Genomic DNA, 20,652 nt, shown 5'->3' with positions numbered 1-20,652 from the left:
CCATCAGCTCATCCATATAAATTGGATAATGGTGGTGGCTAGCAAAAAACAAAATCAAACAAAAAACCAGTGTTCTATAGCTGAGAATTTATCCATAGTGTTCTTATTCTCTTTGTATCTGTTGTAGTTTTCACGGAAACAAATACAAGGCATTACTTGTAGAGTTTGCAGTACTTGTGTGGTCTATTCTGAACTCCTTTAGAATCTCCTGTACTCTACCTTACAGAGATTTCAATGTGATATCTTCTTATACTTTTTATAAATATATTTATACGAACTTTCCATAAATAGTATATATGAAGCTTGATAAAATCTCCTTGTATTTATTTTTTCTTCTCCAAGTTAGTTTTAATTTTATTTCAATCCTGATTTAAAATTTTAGAGAATTTTTGGAAGATTTGAGGAATCTTCTGAGGTTTGTATGAATAGCATTGCTAGTTTTCTACAATTTGTACAAAATGAAGTGAAAAATTCAGGCTTCGTATATGCAAGCACAAAAAAGGCATTCATTTCTCAGAGGCTATTAATCTCGCACTAACATGTGTGCATTAGAAGCAGGGCTGCTGAAGTAAGTTGGTAACTCATTGCTATTAGTCTCTTGCTTGCAGTAGGTATCTGTGAAGTTATGATACAAACAGCAGTAATAAGCGACCTTGTCAACCTGGCACAGTTTCAAGAAGTGCCATAACACTCAATGTACAAAATATTATTCAGTGTGTATTCTTTGCATCTCTACTTGAGAATATCATTAGATGCAAAAGCCTAAGCAAATACATAATTCATGAATAAAAGTTGAAATTTTAAAGCTTCTGGAATACAGAATCAGACATTCTCACCTGCAGTGTATTATGCTCTACTTCAAATCTGCTCTCATACTGTTCTCCTGTTAGTAAAATTAGTGGGAGGGAGGGAAGGGAAGGATGGAGACCTAACCTCAACAACATATAGATAGAAATTCTACTTTCTTAAAATCCCAAATGAATTCTAAGTAACAGCAATGCATCTAAAGAAATTCTTGTTGAGCTGAAAGGAAGCCAGGGCATTTGGGAGTATTTTAATCATTCATACACTCAGCTTCAGATTTGAATTGAATAGCTAAGTTCTCAAATGTTGGAAGAGAAATCTTGATGCATTTGGAACTTCTGGTGACTGACATATGAGAAATGGATGTTTATTACTGATGAATTCAGTACATTATTATTTTTTTTTATTATTTATTTCAGCAAAGAATTGTAACCAAGGAGATTTCAGTCCCATTATTTATGTGCCTCGTGCCATTCATTTGTAAGTCAGACAAATTACTTAAGCTATTACTTTATTGAAAGCATAAGCTCTTTAGAGAGGGTATTTATTATGGATTTAGCACAGGGCAGTCTTTTCAGTTTTTCACTCTTTAATTAACATTCTTGCCATATAGTTTGGATATTAATTTCTGCACAACATATTGAATATGAACATCAACATTTTGTGTCCACAATGTTGTTGGTATTTTTAGCTTAATAGAAAAGTTTACTAACATAGCAAGTGTAGATAGAAATAATGATATAATTTGGCAGTATGTTATGTTACCTAAGAAAATCCGTTTGCTCTAATCATATTATAAACACATAGGAAAATTTGACTACTTTGCATCAAGCTAACAGGAATGTATTTTGTCCCAGTTTTACAGCAATTAGCTGTACATTTACTGTAACTTGCCTTACACTACAACCAGACCACTAAGAGTACCTCAATACATGCTTTAGTACTAACTGGTTGCTGTCAGATTTATAAATCAGAAATGATATAGTCTCAATTCTAGCTGAAATGACAAAAAACATCCTCATGGATGGTGAATTTGGTTTTATCCAACAGTATGGCTAAAATTACAGTTTCATTATTATACTCACGAGAGCAGCCAATGTTGCTCTGATAGCTATTTTATCTGATGTCTTCCTGTTTGATTTGTACTCCTTATGTATTAGCAATGATAAATATTTTATCAGTTTCACAGTTGCACACTCAATGCCTACTGCAATATTATAAAAGAATGTTAACGTAAAAAGCACTAATATAACTTCAAACATGAAGAAAAGGAGAATGGCTAATGAATTATATAATGCCATTCAGCTTGCATTGTTGGCAACCGAAGTTGATATTGTGGCACTGCTATTTTGTGCTCCACAGAAACATGATATCCAGCTCCAACTGATGCCCTAGAAACTGGGAGCTTGTTTCACTCAGATCCTTCTAAATACTTCACTCATTTATTATATTTCCTGGGTCTGCCACAGTGAACAATGGACAGGTTGCTGTTGTTCATTTTTACAAAACTAGCATGTTTTCTTCTGATGTAGAAGTCTCTTTTTGGGCTTACTTCTAACTTATTTATTTTTTCTCTAAAGTATAGGTATGATCTAATATTTTACCCCAGGAATAATGTTTTCACAGACAGTCATTAAAATCAACACATGCAAAAAAATTACCACTGGAAATGAAACAAAAGGATTTAACGTGTTAAGATTTGCTGACATGGGGACAGAAGTTTTACACTACTAATCCTTTTCAGCTGGTATAAATCAGCTGCATTCAACACAGTTGCCTACTAAACTAGAGCAGTAAAATGAAGCAAGTCATAGGTATTAATTTCTGACAGGATAGAAAAAACAGTAACTTTGTGCTAGGAACTGACTTACACATTCATTTTTCTATAGTTTGCACAGACATGTTAATGGTGTGTTTTAAAGGATGCTTTTTCTGTTTTGGCACTGAAGAGAAACGTACTCACCAGAGGCCCAGGAGGGCCATCCTGACCTGGTGCTCCAGGTAGACCTTGTTCTCCCTAGAGAAAATAAAGAATTAGCTTTATTGGAGAATATACAACAAATGCAACATTTAAAATATTTTATGCTCAGTTTACTCACCACAGGGCCAGGAATACCCCGGAGACCTTCAGGGCCAGGTTTTCCTGCTGGTCCCTGAGGACCAACTGGACCTGTCTTTCCAGGAGCTCCTTCTGCACCAGGTTCACCCTAGGAAGAAATAAGAGGTCAAAAAAGAATAGTTGACTAAACCTGGCATGGTAGCTACAAAGTGAAATTTTCTTTGCTCCGTTTTTCAAAAGTTATTCCAAAACAGTGTTCCAGAATGTTTTACCAAATGAAACAATGACAGCTTCATATAAGCCATGGGATGCCAGCAAAGTATGCTTATCCTCATTTTTCACAGGGGTGAGTTAAGTTGGGCCTGCACTAGTGAGAGTGATGTACTCTGTGATGTACCGCTATTAATTTTGGGTCTTAATTTCTATTTTACCATTTACCTGTTGCTATTTTGATAAGTTTCACACACTCAGTGACTAATAAGCAACTTACTTTTAATTTACAAATAGTTAATTTTTTTATGTCTCTTAAAATATAATTGTGTATATTACCTTTGCACCTTTTTCACCTTGCCTGCCTTCAGCTCCAGTTGCTCCAGGAGGTCCCTGTGAAAGAGGAACATCAAGCTCATAATCTCAGTTCTCTAAAATATTTCCACAGTGAAAAAAAAAAACTGAAAGTGTCATTATAAGCATTAATAAGTAATAATTACTTAAAAAAATTACATTTATTTCTTTACATTTTATTCACAAAATGAAAATTCTGTTATGTCATATCAGCTCTTTTTTTCTTCATAAAAATTTTGGGGATCTTATAGCATCTAAAAGAACATGCATTACTTAACACTTCTGACAGTTAAAAACAAAGACATCTTTTGGAAAAAATCAAAACAGAATATAAAAGTAAAATACTTATTTACATTTACAGTAAGAGTTTTAGACTCCCTTTTCACTGTTGTATTTCTATTCACTGATTCCAAAGATCTGTTATTATATACTGCCAAGAATGGCACATACTTTATTCTTTAAGTGAGGGATTGACCTTTTAATTAAAAATCGGTACATGCATCCAATAAATATGAAAGAGAAAAAAAAATAATCAGACGACTAACGGCCATTAGGAATGAAATAAAGATGCTAACCACAAAGAACTCTCGGTAGTGGGTTTCCTCCTATTGCTCTACAAAAGCTCTGTTTAACTAAGAAGGGAGAACATGGTACTGGAGGCTGATATAGAAGTGGAATAAGATTCAGATGAAGGCCGTAAGACAGGAGTTGCAATAGTCCAGCATCACTCTGACTACTTGTTGCTGACATCACCCACCTTTCATTTCTTAAAGTTTCAATAAAAAATTAGACGACTTTTTTTTCTTTCAAAACATACAAAATTAATGTTTGGGTTAGGGAATTAAAACTTACAGCTTCATTTGCAAAAGAAGCAGTATCTAGAATCTCATGTGTTGTTATTAAAACGTTTCTCTTACATATACTTAGTTTAGAAAACAAGGCTAATTTTCAGCCTGGGAAATACTGGGAAAGCTACTTCTTGCCAACTAATGAGCAGCTTAAAGCAAAATGAAAGTTATCAAATATGAGGTGATTTTCTGAATCTATAAACTAACAACCTAAAAGTCATCTATTCATTAATTCAACAGTTTGTAATACAGAAAAAAAAAAAATGTCCTAAGGAATAGCAATTAAAAAAAAGCCAGTAATTGTCTCTGACTTTTTTTCACTTTATAACAATAGGTGAAAAAAAATACACTAAAATAAATCACTAAGACATTCTTAATTTTACAGGTATCCTTTGTGAACTAAAATCTCACTTTGATTTTACAGCAGTTTTTTTATATGACAGCTGAATTTAGTCCATACTTTTACAGCCTGATATATTTAATAATCCACTATTACTGAACACATACCTTGAACACAATTCCACCAGATTTAATTTAATTCTGGAAAATTTGCATTCATTTTATAAGTATTTACATAAAAATATATTAAAATAATTCATTTGATTCTAATAATAAGCTTTCTCTATGGTGGAACTGAACATCTGCAATACTGTATAAACCTTTTGGCCAACAAAGGTAGTTCAGGTTTTCCATCAAAGGTGATGCAAAATGAACCGAATTACCCACAGAGGACTCTGGTCATTTGATGTGGCTCTCAACAGATTGTTCTCCTTGGTACTTATAAAGACTGCAAGTATTAAAGGACTTAGTATTACCTCTTTGGAATACAGAGAAGTTAAAAAGACCTGAACATTGTGAACCACTTGCTGATTCTTTTTGACAGGAAGAACAATTTGCCTGAATACTGTACCAATAATAATCACTGATGCATATACTCCTTTGCATAGCTTGTAACTGTTTGAGTGGATCACAATTTGCAGTGATAAGAAGAAAGCAGCTACATAAATAAACTCAGGAATGTTTTAGAAACAGGATGGGTTTTTTTATGCTTGAATTAATTTATGTACTCATACTCTTTACCGCTCTCCTTTCATTCAATTTGGTGTGTCAGTTACAATCTACTTAAGCTAAGAAACTAAATATGTTTGTGTGGTAGTTTGTATTTGAGAAATATGATCTCTTAATAATCCACAAATGAGCTGCATTTGAAGTAGCAGGTCTAAAAACATTGTGATCACTAAATTAAAAATACAGTGAATCAAGATTGCTAAACAAAGAGGGTACATTCGTTATCAAACAGTGCCAGTGCTGCACTATGAGTAAAGCAGCCCAATGAACTGTGCCTTCTAACAGGGTGTAATGGCTGGCATGGCACAGATGTTGCTTCTACACTGAAAGACTGCTAATTGCTATTTAACTTGCCTTCCTCCCCTTGAATTTTTGGAGTGTCTAATAAATTTTAACTGACTAAAGATCTCAATATCATTAATTTACAATAATGCATAGCTCACCACCCTAGAGCTGCCGTGGTGACTGTTAAGATTGTCATACTACAATTTGAATGTGTTGCCTTATGCAGAACTTATGCAGAACTGAAAAGACAAGAGAACTCGCGCAGAAAGAAATATGTCCTCAATTTTTCTTACATGAACCTGTTGGAAATTTTGTTTGTTCTTCCATAATTAAGATTTTCATTAAAATATTTTAATCTGTTGTTTATAGCTACTGGCCATCTGACTAAAACATGATTTCCAATACAGTAAACCATGGAATATTATAACCAAAATGGAAAAAAATTTCATAGACATACTTTTTTGTTTCCCAAATCATTCAACATTGTATGTAAAAGGAATTAACCAAATAAAACTCTGCTTTTCAAATTGTAGAAGTTGGGTATGCTGTGGAGAATTGAAACCTGCTCTTATATTGAAAGCAGGCACTATATACTCCAGTTTAGAACAAAAATGTATCTGAGACTTGTTTAAATTCTAACATTTTTAGCATAATATATAGACCCTTAGATGTATGTAATCTAAACATCTAACTGACTCTAATGCAAGCAGCAGAAAACCAGCTGAATGGCCTAACACACTGAAGGGCTATGTTTATTTGCACCATAGCTATTTCAATGTATACAGCCTTCTTAGCAAGTATTTTTTTTTTTTTTTTTTTTAATTTGGTACATGCAGTGATCATTTCAGAAGTCATAAACTTTAAAATATTTCAAGTTAGTTAAAATTCAGTAATATCTGTAATCACTAACAGACTTTATCAATGACTGTCATAGGGTTTGCTGTTTCTAGATTATGGTTTTGGAATTTGAATATATATACTTGAACTAGTTTTTCACCTGAATATGGAACTTTGTTCTGAAGATACACTGATCTGTCCCTTATAAAACTGAAAGCATTTATGGTAATAGAATTTTCTGAAAAGCAGTGATAGAAATATTTTTTAGGAGGAGCCATTGATAGGTCTGAAAAAGTAATGTATTCATTACAGTACACATTTGCGGATGCTCTAATGAGCAATTTTTGTGTCAATCATAGACTTTAAACTTTTCTTTTGATTAAGACCTAACCTGAGTGCTCAGGATCACGCTTGAAAATTTTATCTCTTCAGAGGTAAACATGATGGAACATGCTCTCTGACATGTAGCTCCAAAATTGCATTAAAAGAATTCACCACACTGCGTGTCCATTAGACCCTTGCACAGTTTCTGAGCAAAGCTCCTGCCATTATGTCAAAGCCTTTAGAGCATCACAGTAAAACAGTTATTTGCTTATTCACATCACTAACTTGGAAGAAATAGTTTCTTCTTGGCCTTCACTTGATAGTTGAATGTCACTGGAACTATATAGCTGAGAATCTCATAGATACATTGGGAAAACCTTTTAAGTACACATCCTGTGCTAGAAGTTACTTCCAAGAGAAAGCTAGGGGAACCTCTTTGGAACCTGCAATATTAGATGCAGACTGCTCATACCTTTGAAAACTGGTAATAAGCGTAATTTTCAAAGATTCGCTAGAGAAACTCAGTTCAAATCTGTTCTAAAATACATGGGAAAATGGGAATGAAAATGAATGTCGATAAATAAGGAGATCATACAGTTGAGGCATTCGAAGAACTACACTTATAAGTTTGAATCCTGATCTCTGTCAGCTTGTCATTTTGGAGACAGAAAAACAAACAAAAAAAAATAGGTGGAATGTTGCTTTGCAGTAATATTTCTAGAACTGTACCTCTGTACCTTCAATAATAGCAGTCTTACTACTGAAATGGTGTATCTGGATGAAATGACACTTCCTGGGGCTTTCTGTTGAAACTGGTTTTACCATGCAACTATATTACCATGAAAGCTAACAAAGCATATTTTTTTCCATTCTTTTTGCCAGCAAAGTAACAAGCCTGAAGACCTTTGCTGTATTTCTCTAGTAGAATTTCAATACAGTACAGACTCCCTACAAGACTGAATCATTCAGGTATTCAGGTCATGTAGAATCAGACTCTACAACCTATTTGCTTCAGTATTCAGGAATTAGATGTTTTATGACAATATTTTTTTTCTTCACACTATTCGTTAACTGGATATGTATTAAAATGTGTGACATTATATTTGAATTTTGAATTTTATCTAGCTACAGATAGTCATATATACTATTTATTAGGAACAAACTACTACCTTTTCATATAATAAAATAGGAAGTTCTAATCTGATGTAGAACAAACATATTAATTGAAATATGGATTGACTGAATATTAACAGTTCTAGTGATAAGGTTGTTAATGCTACCATAATCTTTTTATAGTATTATAAATGTTTTGCTAGATTGTAGAGCAAATAGATTATTGTGTAAAATAAATAAAACTAATGAGGCATGTTAGTTCACTCAAGCCCATTATACTGAGCAATCTAACACATTTTGTTAAATAGCTCTCAGCTTAAATTCAATGATGCTCCCATCTTTTATTTTTAAGTGTAAAAACAGCATCCAATCACTCTCTGAAACAGACCTAAAAGTTGGTGCATCTACCTACTACAATTCTGTAAGTATATTATCTACTGGTTTTGATTATCTGTATTTGTAAAGCCTGTAAAGCTTCAAAAATTTTAGAAATAATGAAATATCTTCATAAGGTTCAGAAATGTCTCACTGTTGATATAAGTCAAAGGAATGAGAAAAATTTTTCACTAAGTTCCATTTAAATTATTTCATAGGCTAAAGACACAAAAGTAGTCACTTCCTTTCTTATCCCTGCCAGCAGTCGTGTACCTATGGATGATGTGTTATTACTCTCATTGTCACTCACTCCAATTAGCAGGCTAGCAAAAATTCTATTTTTTTTTACCCTATCACATCCTGAATTCACTTGAGAGAGAAGACAAATCACAACTACTGACAAGGAACATATTCATCCCTACTTATTTTTGTTCTTGAGGCTGATCATAGAAATTCTTCTGAGCTCTTATGAAGGAGTTACTGTAAGAGGACTGATTTTACTGAAATAAATGAGAAAAAATAACTAGAGTGGCCAGATGTGCTAATCTGTTGAGTGGGCTGAGTGTGGACTCTTCCACTATTTTCCGTGCTCAGGCTGCCTGCAGTTGCTAGTTCCAAACTAGTGAACACAAGATTTGTCCATTGTCAGTACTTCACTGGTAACTGTACTCTTAACTGTAAAATCTCCAGGTCTGCAGTTGACATTTTGATCTCAAGCGGTATACAGACAACTACACCAAACAAACATAGTTATTTTTCTCTTGATTTGTATTCCAGGACATGGTATATATTTTAACAAATCTATTTTTAACTGAAAGTCCTTTACAGGACTCATGTTAAAGAGTTTTCTCTGCTGTTTGTATTTTTTATTTATTTCTCACATTATTAAAAGAAACTTTAAACTTCAGATATGAAGTGTCACAAGATGGAAAACAAATAGTTGAAATACTCTAAAACATAATATCTTTGAAAGAGAGATGTACTAGAAGCAATGAGAAATGACTTACTCTCTTTCCAGGTGGACCAGGTGGGCCAGCTTCTCCTGAAGGACCTGGTGGACCCTGCAATGGAAAGCAATAGGCTCAGTAGTAACAATATATAAAATCATTTTCTTTCTTAAATTCAATGAGCATCTACAACATCTCCTTCAGTGGACAGAAAGTAACTATCATACAGAAGGGATACTTGCTTAATCAGCAAGTCCTTTCTTAGAGTTGTCTTTTGCAGTTTTTAACAGATTTTGTACAAAATGCAACTACTCTTTTTTTCTCATTTAAAACAAAACATTTCATCTCTGGAAGTGTATGCACAAAAGTAATGTACAGTCTACTGACTAACTCGATTAAGAGTATTTCTTGCTTTCTCAGGTGCTGAAATTGTTACTTTTCCTGTATTTTTTTTACTAGCTTCTGTAAGTTAGCTGCCCAATAAGTCGCCTTCTATTGAAAATATTCTGCACTGAAAACCATTTGGCTCCCCCACATAGGTATGCTGTGATACTCTTTGAAATATTTCAGGTCTACTGAACAGTTTGATAAGTTTTTCTTCGTGAGCACAACACTCTAAAAGTACTTACTGTGAAGTTAGATATACAGATGCTCATCCTGAACTTTTCAATTTAAACTCCGGTTTATAACTTAGTTCTAACCATATGTTGAATTACTAGCATTTTTCTTTCACATTGTACTGTATAAAATATTTTCCTGATGCTCAGGAATTTCAGAGCTGTAAAGAGAGTTTCCAAAAAGGAAGCCCTAGCTTTTTGCAGTAAAAAGTTAAATTCACGATGCTTCAACATAGGAATCTCCAGAATGTTAGGAGCATTGATTAATATTGCTTATGTAACTCTTAGACTTCACATGAAATACATTGGAAATTCCAAGATTAAGATTCGCTTCATAAAGTGAGCTAATGAAGACTATTTGGCTTTAGCATTACTTTTTATACTAAGAGCTGCTCTCATTTTAATTCATCTCAGCATTAAAACAAACTGTTTATTTCTTCTTCTTTTGGTTGTATCTATTATAGGTAATTCTAATTCTACAAGGAAATAAAGAAATTTTTCAGTACAATACAAAAAGAATCTGTTTAGAAAACATTTGTTAGAGTATGAATTTATAGAAAACATTGATTCAGCAAAAAGTACTTTCTCAGCATAGGAGAAAACATGTAGCCCAAAGAAGATGACAGAAACAACTCACAGGTTGACCAGGATCACCATCTTCACCCTTCTCTCCACCAACACCATCTTGACCCTACAGAAATCATGTGAAAATAAACAAAAGATACAAATTGAGATAAATTCAGTAACTTAGTTTCAAAGATGAACAAAAGAACACTAGTTTTCTGCAGAGAATTTTCCTACAGACACTCATTTTCAAAACTTTTTAAAGATTTCTAATTTTTTTTTAGGTAGGATTTAAGAAATATATGAATAGCCAAAGCAATAAATCTGACAGGAAGATCTCCTTTCCAAACCAAGAAGAGATGGCAGTAACTGCAAGCGAATGCAGACCAAGTCCAGGACCTAAAACTGCTTTTCAAATATACTTACAGCTGGACCGGGCTCTCCAGGGGGACCAGGATCTCCAGGAAAACCAACCGGACCCTAGATAAATCAGGAAAAAAACAAGGAAGATGTCATGCACAAAGAAGCAGGTAATAGTCACCAGAAATATTTTGTTAAGAATATAATAAATTTACTTCCAATTTAATCTGTGGTTCTATATGTAGCACAGCTTCACTCATGTTCCACCGTGCTTTGTGTTAAAATTATTAAGCTTACTTACTGGGTTACCCTTAGGCCCATCATCACCTGGAGGTCCTTTAGCACCTGGTGGTCCAGCTGCTCCAGGTGGACCAGCCTCACCTTTTTCTCCCCTTTCACCTTTTGGACCCTGTAGGAAGCACATGAATAAAAAAATGTTGTCTGGGAATTGAATGGCTAAAGAAAGATTACAGTGGTAAAACTGTTTTTCAGATCTGGGCAATGTTATTCCTCATTAAATGTTGGTATGTGAATGGGATATTAGGCCCTCAGCCTCAGATTGGAAAACTTCTTAACCTCAGGTCTGAGTGCAAACATCTGCAACCAGATGTGAGTCTGAACCTATTTTGCCTCAATGAATTGCTTCCATAGAGAAAAAATATGCATTATCAAAGCTAGTACTCTTTTAGGAAGTCTTCACAACTTTGTCACATCTTACTATAAGATGTGGCTATAGTTATAAGGAAACAAATTGCATTTCAGTAGTGCAAGAAAGGTCTTCACTGAAAATGTAGGCACAAAAACACAAGTAATCTCATTGAATGTTTCTAAAAGTAAGCACTACCTTATGTTTTTGTTTACTGTGATACAGGTTAATAAGACAAAACCAAAAGACTCACAGATGTTCCAGATTCTCCAGGAGGTCCAGGGTTACCAGCTTCTCCAGGTTCCCCCTATACATATGTGAGGATAAATTCATAAGTCATTAGGTAGAGTATTTGTATGAATTTGCTTCTGTTATTACATATTTTTTTGCATGCTTATTCATGATAAAAGCTTAGAGGAGTTGCGTCTTATTGACTCTACCTAAAGGCAATTGGGACACGTGTTTTTGCAGAACTGGAACCTGAAATTTTAGAAACAATCTTTCAAACTAAGCTTCTAGTGAGACAGGGAGACTAACTTTCCCTTCAGGCTTTGGAAGATATTCCCCTTTATTATCCCATATATTGCAAATTTCCTGTTTGTCTTTTTCCTTTCTAGGCACAGAAAAGTCAAAGTAGTATGCATGTGTATATATACATATGTATATATATTTTTTTCTCCTCTCTATAATATATATTTTTGTCTGGAGGCAAATCCCTGAAAATATGATAATACTAATTTGAAACTAATTTTAATAGAGTGGAAACATTATTGCTACTGTTAAAATAAATAATTATATAAAGAAAAACATAAAATAATAGCATAATAGCATAAAGTTAGTAAAACTTTGATCACTGGCCACAAATTAATATGTTATTATTTACTAGTGATGGAAATTATTTAATATGTCACATGGCTTTGAGAAGAATGCAATACAAAGAAAATCTATACAAAATCTATTTATATCTTTATCTATATTAAAAATATATAAATCTCTCTCTCTCTCTGTACATATATATAAAGATGATATTCAAGATAGTAGAGATACTCTATCTAGCAGAGTCTGCAGCGTAGACCAAATTCAGTACAGCCCTTCAGTAGAAGGTGTCTATTGCAGGACTAATTGAGTGACTTAAGAGCACAGATTGTATAAGGTCTTGCCTGATAAGCACCACTGCCAGTATGAATACCTTTTATGCTTCTCAGAGAGTAAGTTCATTTCTGCCTTCCTGACAAAAGATTTTTTAATTTATGATTCACATTTGATTTGAAAGCAACTCTTTTACCCTTTCCTTTGACAAACTCATCTTCATTTTATATCTTGCAATGAGAGAAAAGATGGGCTTTTTCTGACTTATTGACCTACACAGTTAGTCAACACCTGTGGAGAACACAGTGCTCCTGGGATCTCAGGGATCCCTGCTATAGCACACATGTTGAAATTGGCAGATGGAGGAAGCCCACATGAACTCACTACACAGTAAAACCACAATAAACAGCAGTGTGGAACAAAGCAAATGTAGAAGGGCAAGGAAATGTCAAGATACTCTCCTCAAAGGACACGTGTAGAAGAGGCACTTGTGTAAGATGAGATCAGTTACAATTTAATCTGACATTAATCCTTTAAAGTCATATAATGCTTTTTTATAAAGATATGACTCTTCCCACATGCAGTCCTTGCTTTTTCACATACTGTTTTTTATATTAAAACTTTTATGTATTATAAAAGGTTGCAACTGTTACAGACAGCTGTTAAAGGGAATTAAACAATGTTTTGATAGGCAAGATTGTAGCTGATGTATATTTACAGAATATATATTTATGATTATCAAAAACTTTGTCTTTCATTGCCTTTTTGATAAGGGTAGTATTAATTCAGAATCCACTTCACCTCCTCCATAGGAAATATTTCTCGTTCAGTTGGGAAATAGATTTTATGATCTAATAGATATATTACACCTCTGGATTTCTTTTTCATTTCTTTTTGTCATCAGGCCAGATCTCTTAAATATTAGTGCTGTCCTCTGACAGAATTTCAGCAGCAATGTATTTAACAGAAATTCTCAGCTACAAAGCATCATGTCATTTCATGGACATGTTTAGTTTTAAATACTCCCTGTATTATGTGAGCAGAATGATTTGTATCAAGCTAAGGACAGTAGTTTAAAAGTCTATTACTCATTATTACAATTCCTAGAAAGCTGTCCATTGAAAGCACAGAGATACAATAGATGGAAAGCTGCCACCTTTCAGTTAATTTCTGGAACACAGCTATTGATTTTCTAAAAATGAGACACCCTTGTAACTGACTGGGTTGTGAAGAAGTTTTTGTTACTCCTTTTTGCCACCCTCACAAAATAAATGATAATAAAAAAAAAATAATGATAATAAAAAGAAGTGTGGCTCTAGGAGACAATCTTTTGTCACATAGATATGCATGTGCAACTGTTCTATGTATTAGGACTCTGTGGAGAGGTAAATTTAATCAAGAAAGAAATTCTATAGCTGTGTTATAGTTTCTGGGAGGGCTTACAAGCAAATGGAAGGGATAGGGAAAGAAGGAAGGAAAGAACAGGTTTTGGTTGAGTGTAAGTCACAAGACTTCTAGACTACTCTATGGATACAGGCATTTATAATGCAAGGCTACATGCACATTTGAACTGCATATGTTTCTGAACATTTAGGATTTTGTATGGACAGCAGAGGGACCAACAAGATAGTTAAACATGCATTGCACTACATGTGACAAAAATTGTATCTCCTTCTAATTCAACCATTCAAATACAAAAATGAGCAAATATATTTCACTACTCGACTGCGATATAGAATGCCAAAATATTTTCCACATTCTACTATCAACACTGCATTGTATTATCTACAGCATAGGTCTTTCCTGGAAGGGATGCAGAGGCCAAAGCATACTGACATAATAGGAAAAGCATTGGGAAAAAAAGTATGCGGAAAGAGGAAGAATAGGTATGTTTTCTTTAAAAGCCTGAACAGTCCTCCCATTGTGGGAACACCATGTGATATGAATGACTCACAAAAACAAAATCCTCCTGACAAAACAACTCTTTATTATTTCTAAATTTGCAGAACTCATTAAGTGGAACTCAAATTAAAAAGGAAGGTGTCCTAACTAGGAAGAGATATCATTCACACAATAAAATTTAAGAAGGAGGGAAGTAATTAGAAGAAATAAAATCTCCAAAATAATATACCGGGAAGCTTCTCTGTATGAACACAAACAATATGGGAAATAAGCAAGAGGAAATAAAAATGACAAGCAGTGATACACTGTCTGAATTATCATGTTCTCAAATTAAATTTAGAGGTCAGCTTATGGGGATTCTAAATCACATGGAAGAACAGCAGGGAGGAGAGGACTAAGGAGTTGTCAAGTCAGTGTCTTTACAGAATGACTGGAATGTAATTAGAATGACTGGAATATAATTTGATTGTGAAACAATAACAATTAAAGATGTGATTGAAACCTACATCCAAATTCCTATTGACTTCAATAGGATTCTATATTAGACAAGATTGTTTTTAAAGTAGCAAGTTTCAACCCTGGATGTAATGTTCTCACAATAAACATTTTTTCCCAGTACTGCAGTGGACACAGAAGAATTTTTCTTTGCACAGTGCCCCTCCCCCTCCACCCCTTTTTTTTTTTTTCTTCTGTATTTCACTAATATACAAACTTTTTTCCATTAGGTCAACTTTTTCCCATCTCTACCAGTGCCTGCAATAAGGCACATTTTTGTTACTCTTTCCAGAGAGAATAACAAATCCTGCAGCTCTTTAAATAGAAAAGCACTCTTTAAAGATAAGCTGGAGGAACAATGTCACAAGCTTGGGAATTAGAGACAACACACTGTTAATAATGCAGACAAGCAGGAGGGCATAATATTTATTCTCTTTCATGCAATTACAAGTAAAAAAGACTGAAAACATAAGAATGCCATTGCTACTGGGAGGTAGTCATTTTAATGAAAAAGCTGGACAATTTTAGGGTAGATATGAACAATATAGAAGATTATTCTGTGAAATAACTTTTGTTATCACAGAGGAATGAGAAGTTTCTACAACAAACTGCAGATTTTCATGATTTTTAGTATTAGTCATAAAAAGCATCCTGGAAAAATAATGACAATTACCTTATCTTGTGAAAAGAAAGAATACCTTTCTATGAAGCAGAATCATATGCTTCTGGACAGTAATTAAGAAAAGGATCATGAAATGATTTTTATTAACTTGATACTTATGTCATTCTTTCTAAATTCATAGATCTGATAGATTGGTATGTAAAGTTACAATATTGGTACACTGTGTCAAACACAGTGTGAAAATAAATGAAAGGCAGCAGAATTTAAGACTTCTGAAGTAAAGAATTTCAGTGATGGTGTACGAGGAAGATGAGAAAGTACCTGTGCATTTAATTATCAGATGGACAAAAAAAAAAAGGAAAAACTTGCTTCACATTCTGAAATGTTACCAATACTTGGTAGAAATACCATTTTTTTTTCTGAATTGACAACTGTCAATACTGGCATTCCTAGGAATGCCATTTCTAGGATTCATTGACGTGAATTTTATTGAATGTATATGATATTCTATAGCAAATATTTAAATGCCCAGGAACAATCTACATAGCTTTTCAACAAATTACCTATATGGGAGACTGTATATATTTCCATTTTTTCCCCTCACTTTATACTGCTTTCAGAATCTGCTTTCCAGCTGCCTGACCCAGATTTAAGGAAAAAAAATTATACTAAATCTGTAGCATTACAAAGAAATGCTTTATGGTTTCACCTAGGATATGGCTGAAATTGGTTGTCTAAATTGTTAAAATAAATATGAAAGTAGGGATTTCAAGAGAATCGCTTTTGAATTTTGTGTTTGCTCTGCATTTTAAAATAGTTTATTCTGGCGATTCAAATAAATAACAAAACAAAACAAAGAAAAAGAATAAAAAAGTTATTTTCCAACTTTTTTAGGTTAAGATACAGAATTTTTTTAAAAAACAAAAACATATGCAAATTTTCTGAATAGAGAACTAAAAATAGCAATGAAAATAATTTTGACTAATGAGTATCAGTCCTAAGTCAAGTTTTCAAATACGATTCTCTGGCCTTTGACTTTATTGGAACAGTATATATTTCTATGAGAAATAAATATGTATTGACATTTCAGTTCTGCTTCACATCTGACACATTAGTCTACCACTGATACATTAGATAATAGCTTATATTCTTAACATTCCAGATAGAAGGATTTATGGCATTCTAAGGTAAAGCTGTATAAAATGAAATATACTCTTGAATCCAATCACGTTACTGTAAACATCAAGCTGTGAAACTGAGGAAATCATTATAGCCTTACTTGTTAATCACTGATAAGCTTTACTCTTCTCCTCGACTCTTTCTCGACTCTTTAATACTTTTGTGATGTAAAATATTAAAGAAAAGAAACAAACATAGTAATTCTGCTATTAGAAGTATAACTAGATAGCTTGATCACTATTAATAATTATTAAGTCAATGAAGGCTATTTGGGAACTGTAATATATCTGTTTAACACCAAAGAAGAAACAAAATGTATATTCCATGTTTTCTCTTTCTAGAAATGATATTATCAATATTCTCACCTTTTCCCCAACACCTCCAACAGAGCCGATTGAGCCAGGGGGGCCTTGAGGACCCTATGATGATACAAGATGATAGTTATTCCAAATATAGTTATCCCAAATATACTGCTTATTAAGCAGTTTATTAAGCAGTTATTAAAGCAATGTTAAGAGAAAAAATGGTTCTTACATCAGCTCCATTAGGACCTTGTGGACCTCTTGGACCTGGAGGACCAGGTGGACCCTGTATCGAAGAGACAATTTGGTATATTTAAAAAAAGGTAAGATAAGTAGTTCTTTGTTGTTGTTGTTTGCCAGTTAGAAACATTATCCTCAACCTTTAGAGGAATTTTAGTTTTCAGAGTTTCACATAAATAGCAGAGTTGAACTTCTGCCCAATGCATGAATTCAGGAGGGATCCAAACTATATGGTACCTGAGTTTAAAATGACCAGATTAGGACTCATGAAGACTGGTTTCCTGAATTGCATTTTCCCTGCAGTTTACCTACATACAGTTTCCACTGTGCAAGGGCCCCAGAGTCGCTTATCTATCTGTTAACAGCCATGTGATGGTACTGCACCATGATGACTACAGATGGGCAAGAATAAAAAAAGGCTGGCTGGCAATTGTTGGATGCATGTGTGTTAGATAGACAGCTTGCATTTCAGTCAGGACCACCCCAGAAGGCATCACAACACTTCAACAAATACAGCCTCAAGATCACCCAGAGAAACGATGTAAACATAGCAAAAATTTACTATCTTTTAGCCTGCAATTACAATCCTGTGGAAAAGTGTAACTGATCCTTGATGGAATGGTAACAATGCCCTGAAGTTCTTATTTCAGAATAGCAGCTCTGAATTCTCCAGTGCAGTAGTCTCTCCTTATTCTCCTTCTTTCCTGACCCCTCTTGCTTTGTCCTGTCAGACACGCATAGGTACTTCCGAGTATTTTCTTACATAAATCTTCATGTTAAAGATGAGGAGATGGATTCAGGAATGCAAAATGAAACCCAGAGATAGCTCACAATACAAAAAAAAGTTTCATGGTCAAGTAGAGAATTCAGGAGTAGCTTATCAAATAGTGAGTTTCTGAGAAAAGATAGTAATACATGGATAATATTTACTGTGAGAATGACCAGTGGGGAAGAAAAACTCACCATTGGGCCCACATCACCATTTTCACCTTTTTCACCTGGTGGGCCAGGCAAGCCCTAAAAATCAAGGAAGAAAAAAAAAACAACAACTGTTAGTAGAGTATCTGGAATAATGAGATATAAATCAATATGAAACGATACAAGTCAGATCCACATATGAAACTTGGGCAGGGGCAGGTGGAGGAGTGAGAGGGGAAGGAAAAGAACAAAACACCAAAATTTAATTACAATAAATAAATCAATACATAAAAGGAGCCTTTCATGTTACAGCAAATGTACATGTAGTCCTGAACTGTTTAAACAAGGTGAGACAGAAAATTAAAAAAAAATAATAATAATAATAATTTACACACAAATGCTATCTAGGGTGGCTGAATTCAGGAACAGTGCCATCATTATCCAAACCCCACGTGTGTTTGGACAGTATGATTTATGACATATATATGTCAACAAAACATGATCGAGGCAGCACAGTGAAGTGGCATGCAAAAATGTCTAAACTACCTCAGTACTGGAAGCTGTAAAACTGCCTTAGCAAGGTGTCCAGTGGAGGTAATGAATCCTGCTGAGAGGCACTGCACTGCTTTAATGCAAACTTTCTTACAAAGAAAGTGTCCAAGTTTGTCTAGTAACAAACATGAAGAGAAGGAAAATGAAGATGATGCTAGTACTGATTCTAGTATAATGTTATCCCACCTAGAAACAATATCACCACTAAGTTGGGCATTTCTAAATGTAGGATAAAATTTTGGCTTCTGTATCATGCAGAGTACCCTGAATCTAGAGTCAATAACATTACAATATTGATATTACATTAAGATCTGGTTCCAAGTTTCATCTCCAGTGTTCTGCTATTTTTAATGTATCAAATTATTACTACCAGATTGGAAAGTGTAATTTGTTGTCTTTGCTACAGAGCTGTAAAAAAATTATGAAGTATAAACATATCAACACTATATATATTTGTTAGCTGTCCTCCTACTTTGACACGATCTGAACTGTAGAAAGGCTCATCAAAATTCAGAGGTGTACCTTTTCTAAAATAATGTAAGTTTCAGTTGTCTACTTCGGTGAAACCTTGACTGACATATCAGTGAATTGTGGTTATTGTGAAAGCCTATTTACTATTAAATAATCAACTCATTAAACAACACAGTTGTTGTTTTTATATAGCCATTTTGCTTATTTTAAAAGATATAATCTCAGGCCCTGATTTTGCTAATGTTAATATAAATATTAAATTTAAAGTACATTTTATACAGTTTGCAGAGGATGTATTTATGAAACTTCAAAGGTAATTAAACATTTGCTTGATATTTCTGTCTTCGAAAATTCTCAAAAGCCATTTACTGAACACTTATTCTAATGCAGAAAATTTCTTACTGATTTAATGATATGGTATTTCATACAGTATTGGACATGGCATTTCCTTTTGGCAGTAAGTAGTGGTTTGTCATTTTACATTTCAATATTTAAGTAAAATTGCCACAAAGTGATCATGAGATCACTTGAATATGTGCATAGATTTTCAATTTTTCTTGATTTTCAACTTGTTTTGTTAGAAAGCCCTTCATTAAAGAAACAAAATCTTAAAAGTAATATTTTATATATTAGGAAAATTCACAGTTAATAAGTATTCAAAATTCGCCATTATTATCTTTATAAACAAAATTATTTTTATGTAATATCCACTTTAAGTACTACTACTACAATCTAATTGAAGTAAGTGCAATCTACTTACCATGGAATACTAGGTACATGAAAGTAAAAGCTCTTAATCCCAGCAGCTCATTGTTGCTATGAGAACTGCATTCCTGAATAAAACAGTCTCCTGATTTTTCAATGACTCTTTATAAGTAGAGGGTAAAAACAGTACGTGAATTTACCTGTAAGCCAATAGGGCCTGGAGGACCAGGGAAGCCTCGAGGACCTTCATCACCTTTTTGCCCAAACATTCCTTGCTGACCTCTTGGGCCTGGCTCCCCATCACCTCCCTATTTGGAAAGAGCAAGAAACAAAAACATCACAGGTCTGAAAACAGAAGAAGCTCTTGTGTTATCACTGGACAAACAACTAGAAGAGGGCTCAGAATTAGCCCTAATGTATATACTGACCTGATGAATGAAATCTGTTAAACAAATGGAATAACAGACTGTGTCCTGGTTTAATGTAGATCAAACAATACAAGTCTCACATTAATTTTACCTGAACACCTATTCTTTCATAAACTGCATAAACATTGTAGCTGTTGAATACCTGCATATTAGTAATATATGAGTAGCACACAGTCTGACCAATATTTACTCCTGAAAAATTCAAAACTTTTGAAAATAAGCCCACAACTTTGTACTAGATTAATTTTAAAAAGACCATCTCTTTTGACTGCATTCGGTATCAAACTGACCTGAACATTGAGTGATACAAAAAAACATCAGACAAGTCGTCTGAAGGG

General features: G+C 33.8%; 1 protein-coding gene and 1 long non-coding RNA gene across 14 annotated transcripts in view; one reads left to right on the top strand and one right to left on the bottom strand.

The window, feature by feature from the left end:
* Nucleotides 1-20,652, bottom strand: part of COL11A1 (collagen type XI alpha 1 chain) — a 133,259-nt gene that overhangs the window by 11,657 nt on the left and 100,950 nt on the right. For all 3 annotated transcript variants that reach the window (XM_031614702.2, XM_031614703.2, XM_090146228.1), the window contains 12 exons: nt 20,087-20,194; nt 18,204-18,257; nt 17,233-17,286; nt 17,064-17,117; nt 11,665-11,718; nt 11,067-11,174; nt 10,832-10,885; nt 10,479-10,532; nt 9,285-9,338; nt 3,413-3,466; nt 2,904-3,011; nt 2,768-2,821 (listed from right to left, as the gene is read on the bottom strand). In XM_031614702.2, coding sequence (XP_031470562.1) covers nt 2,768-2,821; nt 2,904-3,011; nt 3,413-3,466; nt 9,285-9,338; nt 10,479-10,532; nt 10,832-10,885; nt 11,067-11,174; nt 11,665-11,718; nt 17,064-17,117; nt 17,233-17,286; nt 18,204-18,257; nt 20,087-20,194 — 810 coding nt within the window. The remainder of the gene's footprint in view (nt 1-2,767; nt 2,822-2,903; nt 3,012-3,412; nt 3,467-9,284; nt 9,339-10,478; nt 10,533-10,831; nt 10,886-11,066; nt 11,175-11,664; nt 11,719-17,063; nt 17,118-17,232; nt 17,287-18,203; nt 18,258-20,086; nt 20,195-20,652) is intronic.
* The window catches only part of LOC116243471 (uncharacterized), a 54,393-nt gene that overhangs the window by 2,883 nt on the left and 30,858 nt on the right, over nt 1-20,652 (top strand). For 8 of the 11 annotated variants that reach the window (XR_016469176.1, XR_016469173.1, XR_016469179.1 and 5 more), the window contains exons 1-4: nt 9,059-9,763; nt 10,834-10,935; nt 11,637-11,754; nt 17,238-17,323. This is a non-coding gene — a long non-coding RNA (uncharacterized LOC116243471). Of the gene's footprint in view, nt 1-9,058; nt 9,764-10,833; nt 10,936-11,636; nt 11,755-17,237; nt 17,324-20,652 lie in introns of those variants that run through there. The other 3 variants (XR_016469180.1, XR_016469178.1, XR_016469172.1) reach the window with 2 other exon arrangements.

Source organism: Phasianus colchicus, chromosome 9 (genome assembly GCF_987193195.1).
Source record: "Phasianus colchicus chromosome 9, bPhaCol1.hap1.1, whole genome shotgun sequence".
In the NCBI taxonomy this organism is placed as follows: Eukaryota; Metazoa; Chordata; class Aves; order Galliformes; family Phasianidae; genus Phasianus; species Phasianus colchicus.
This window is presented reverse-complemented; position numbering and strand designations above follow the sequence as displayed.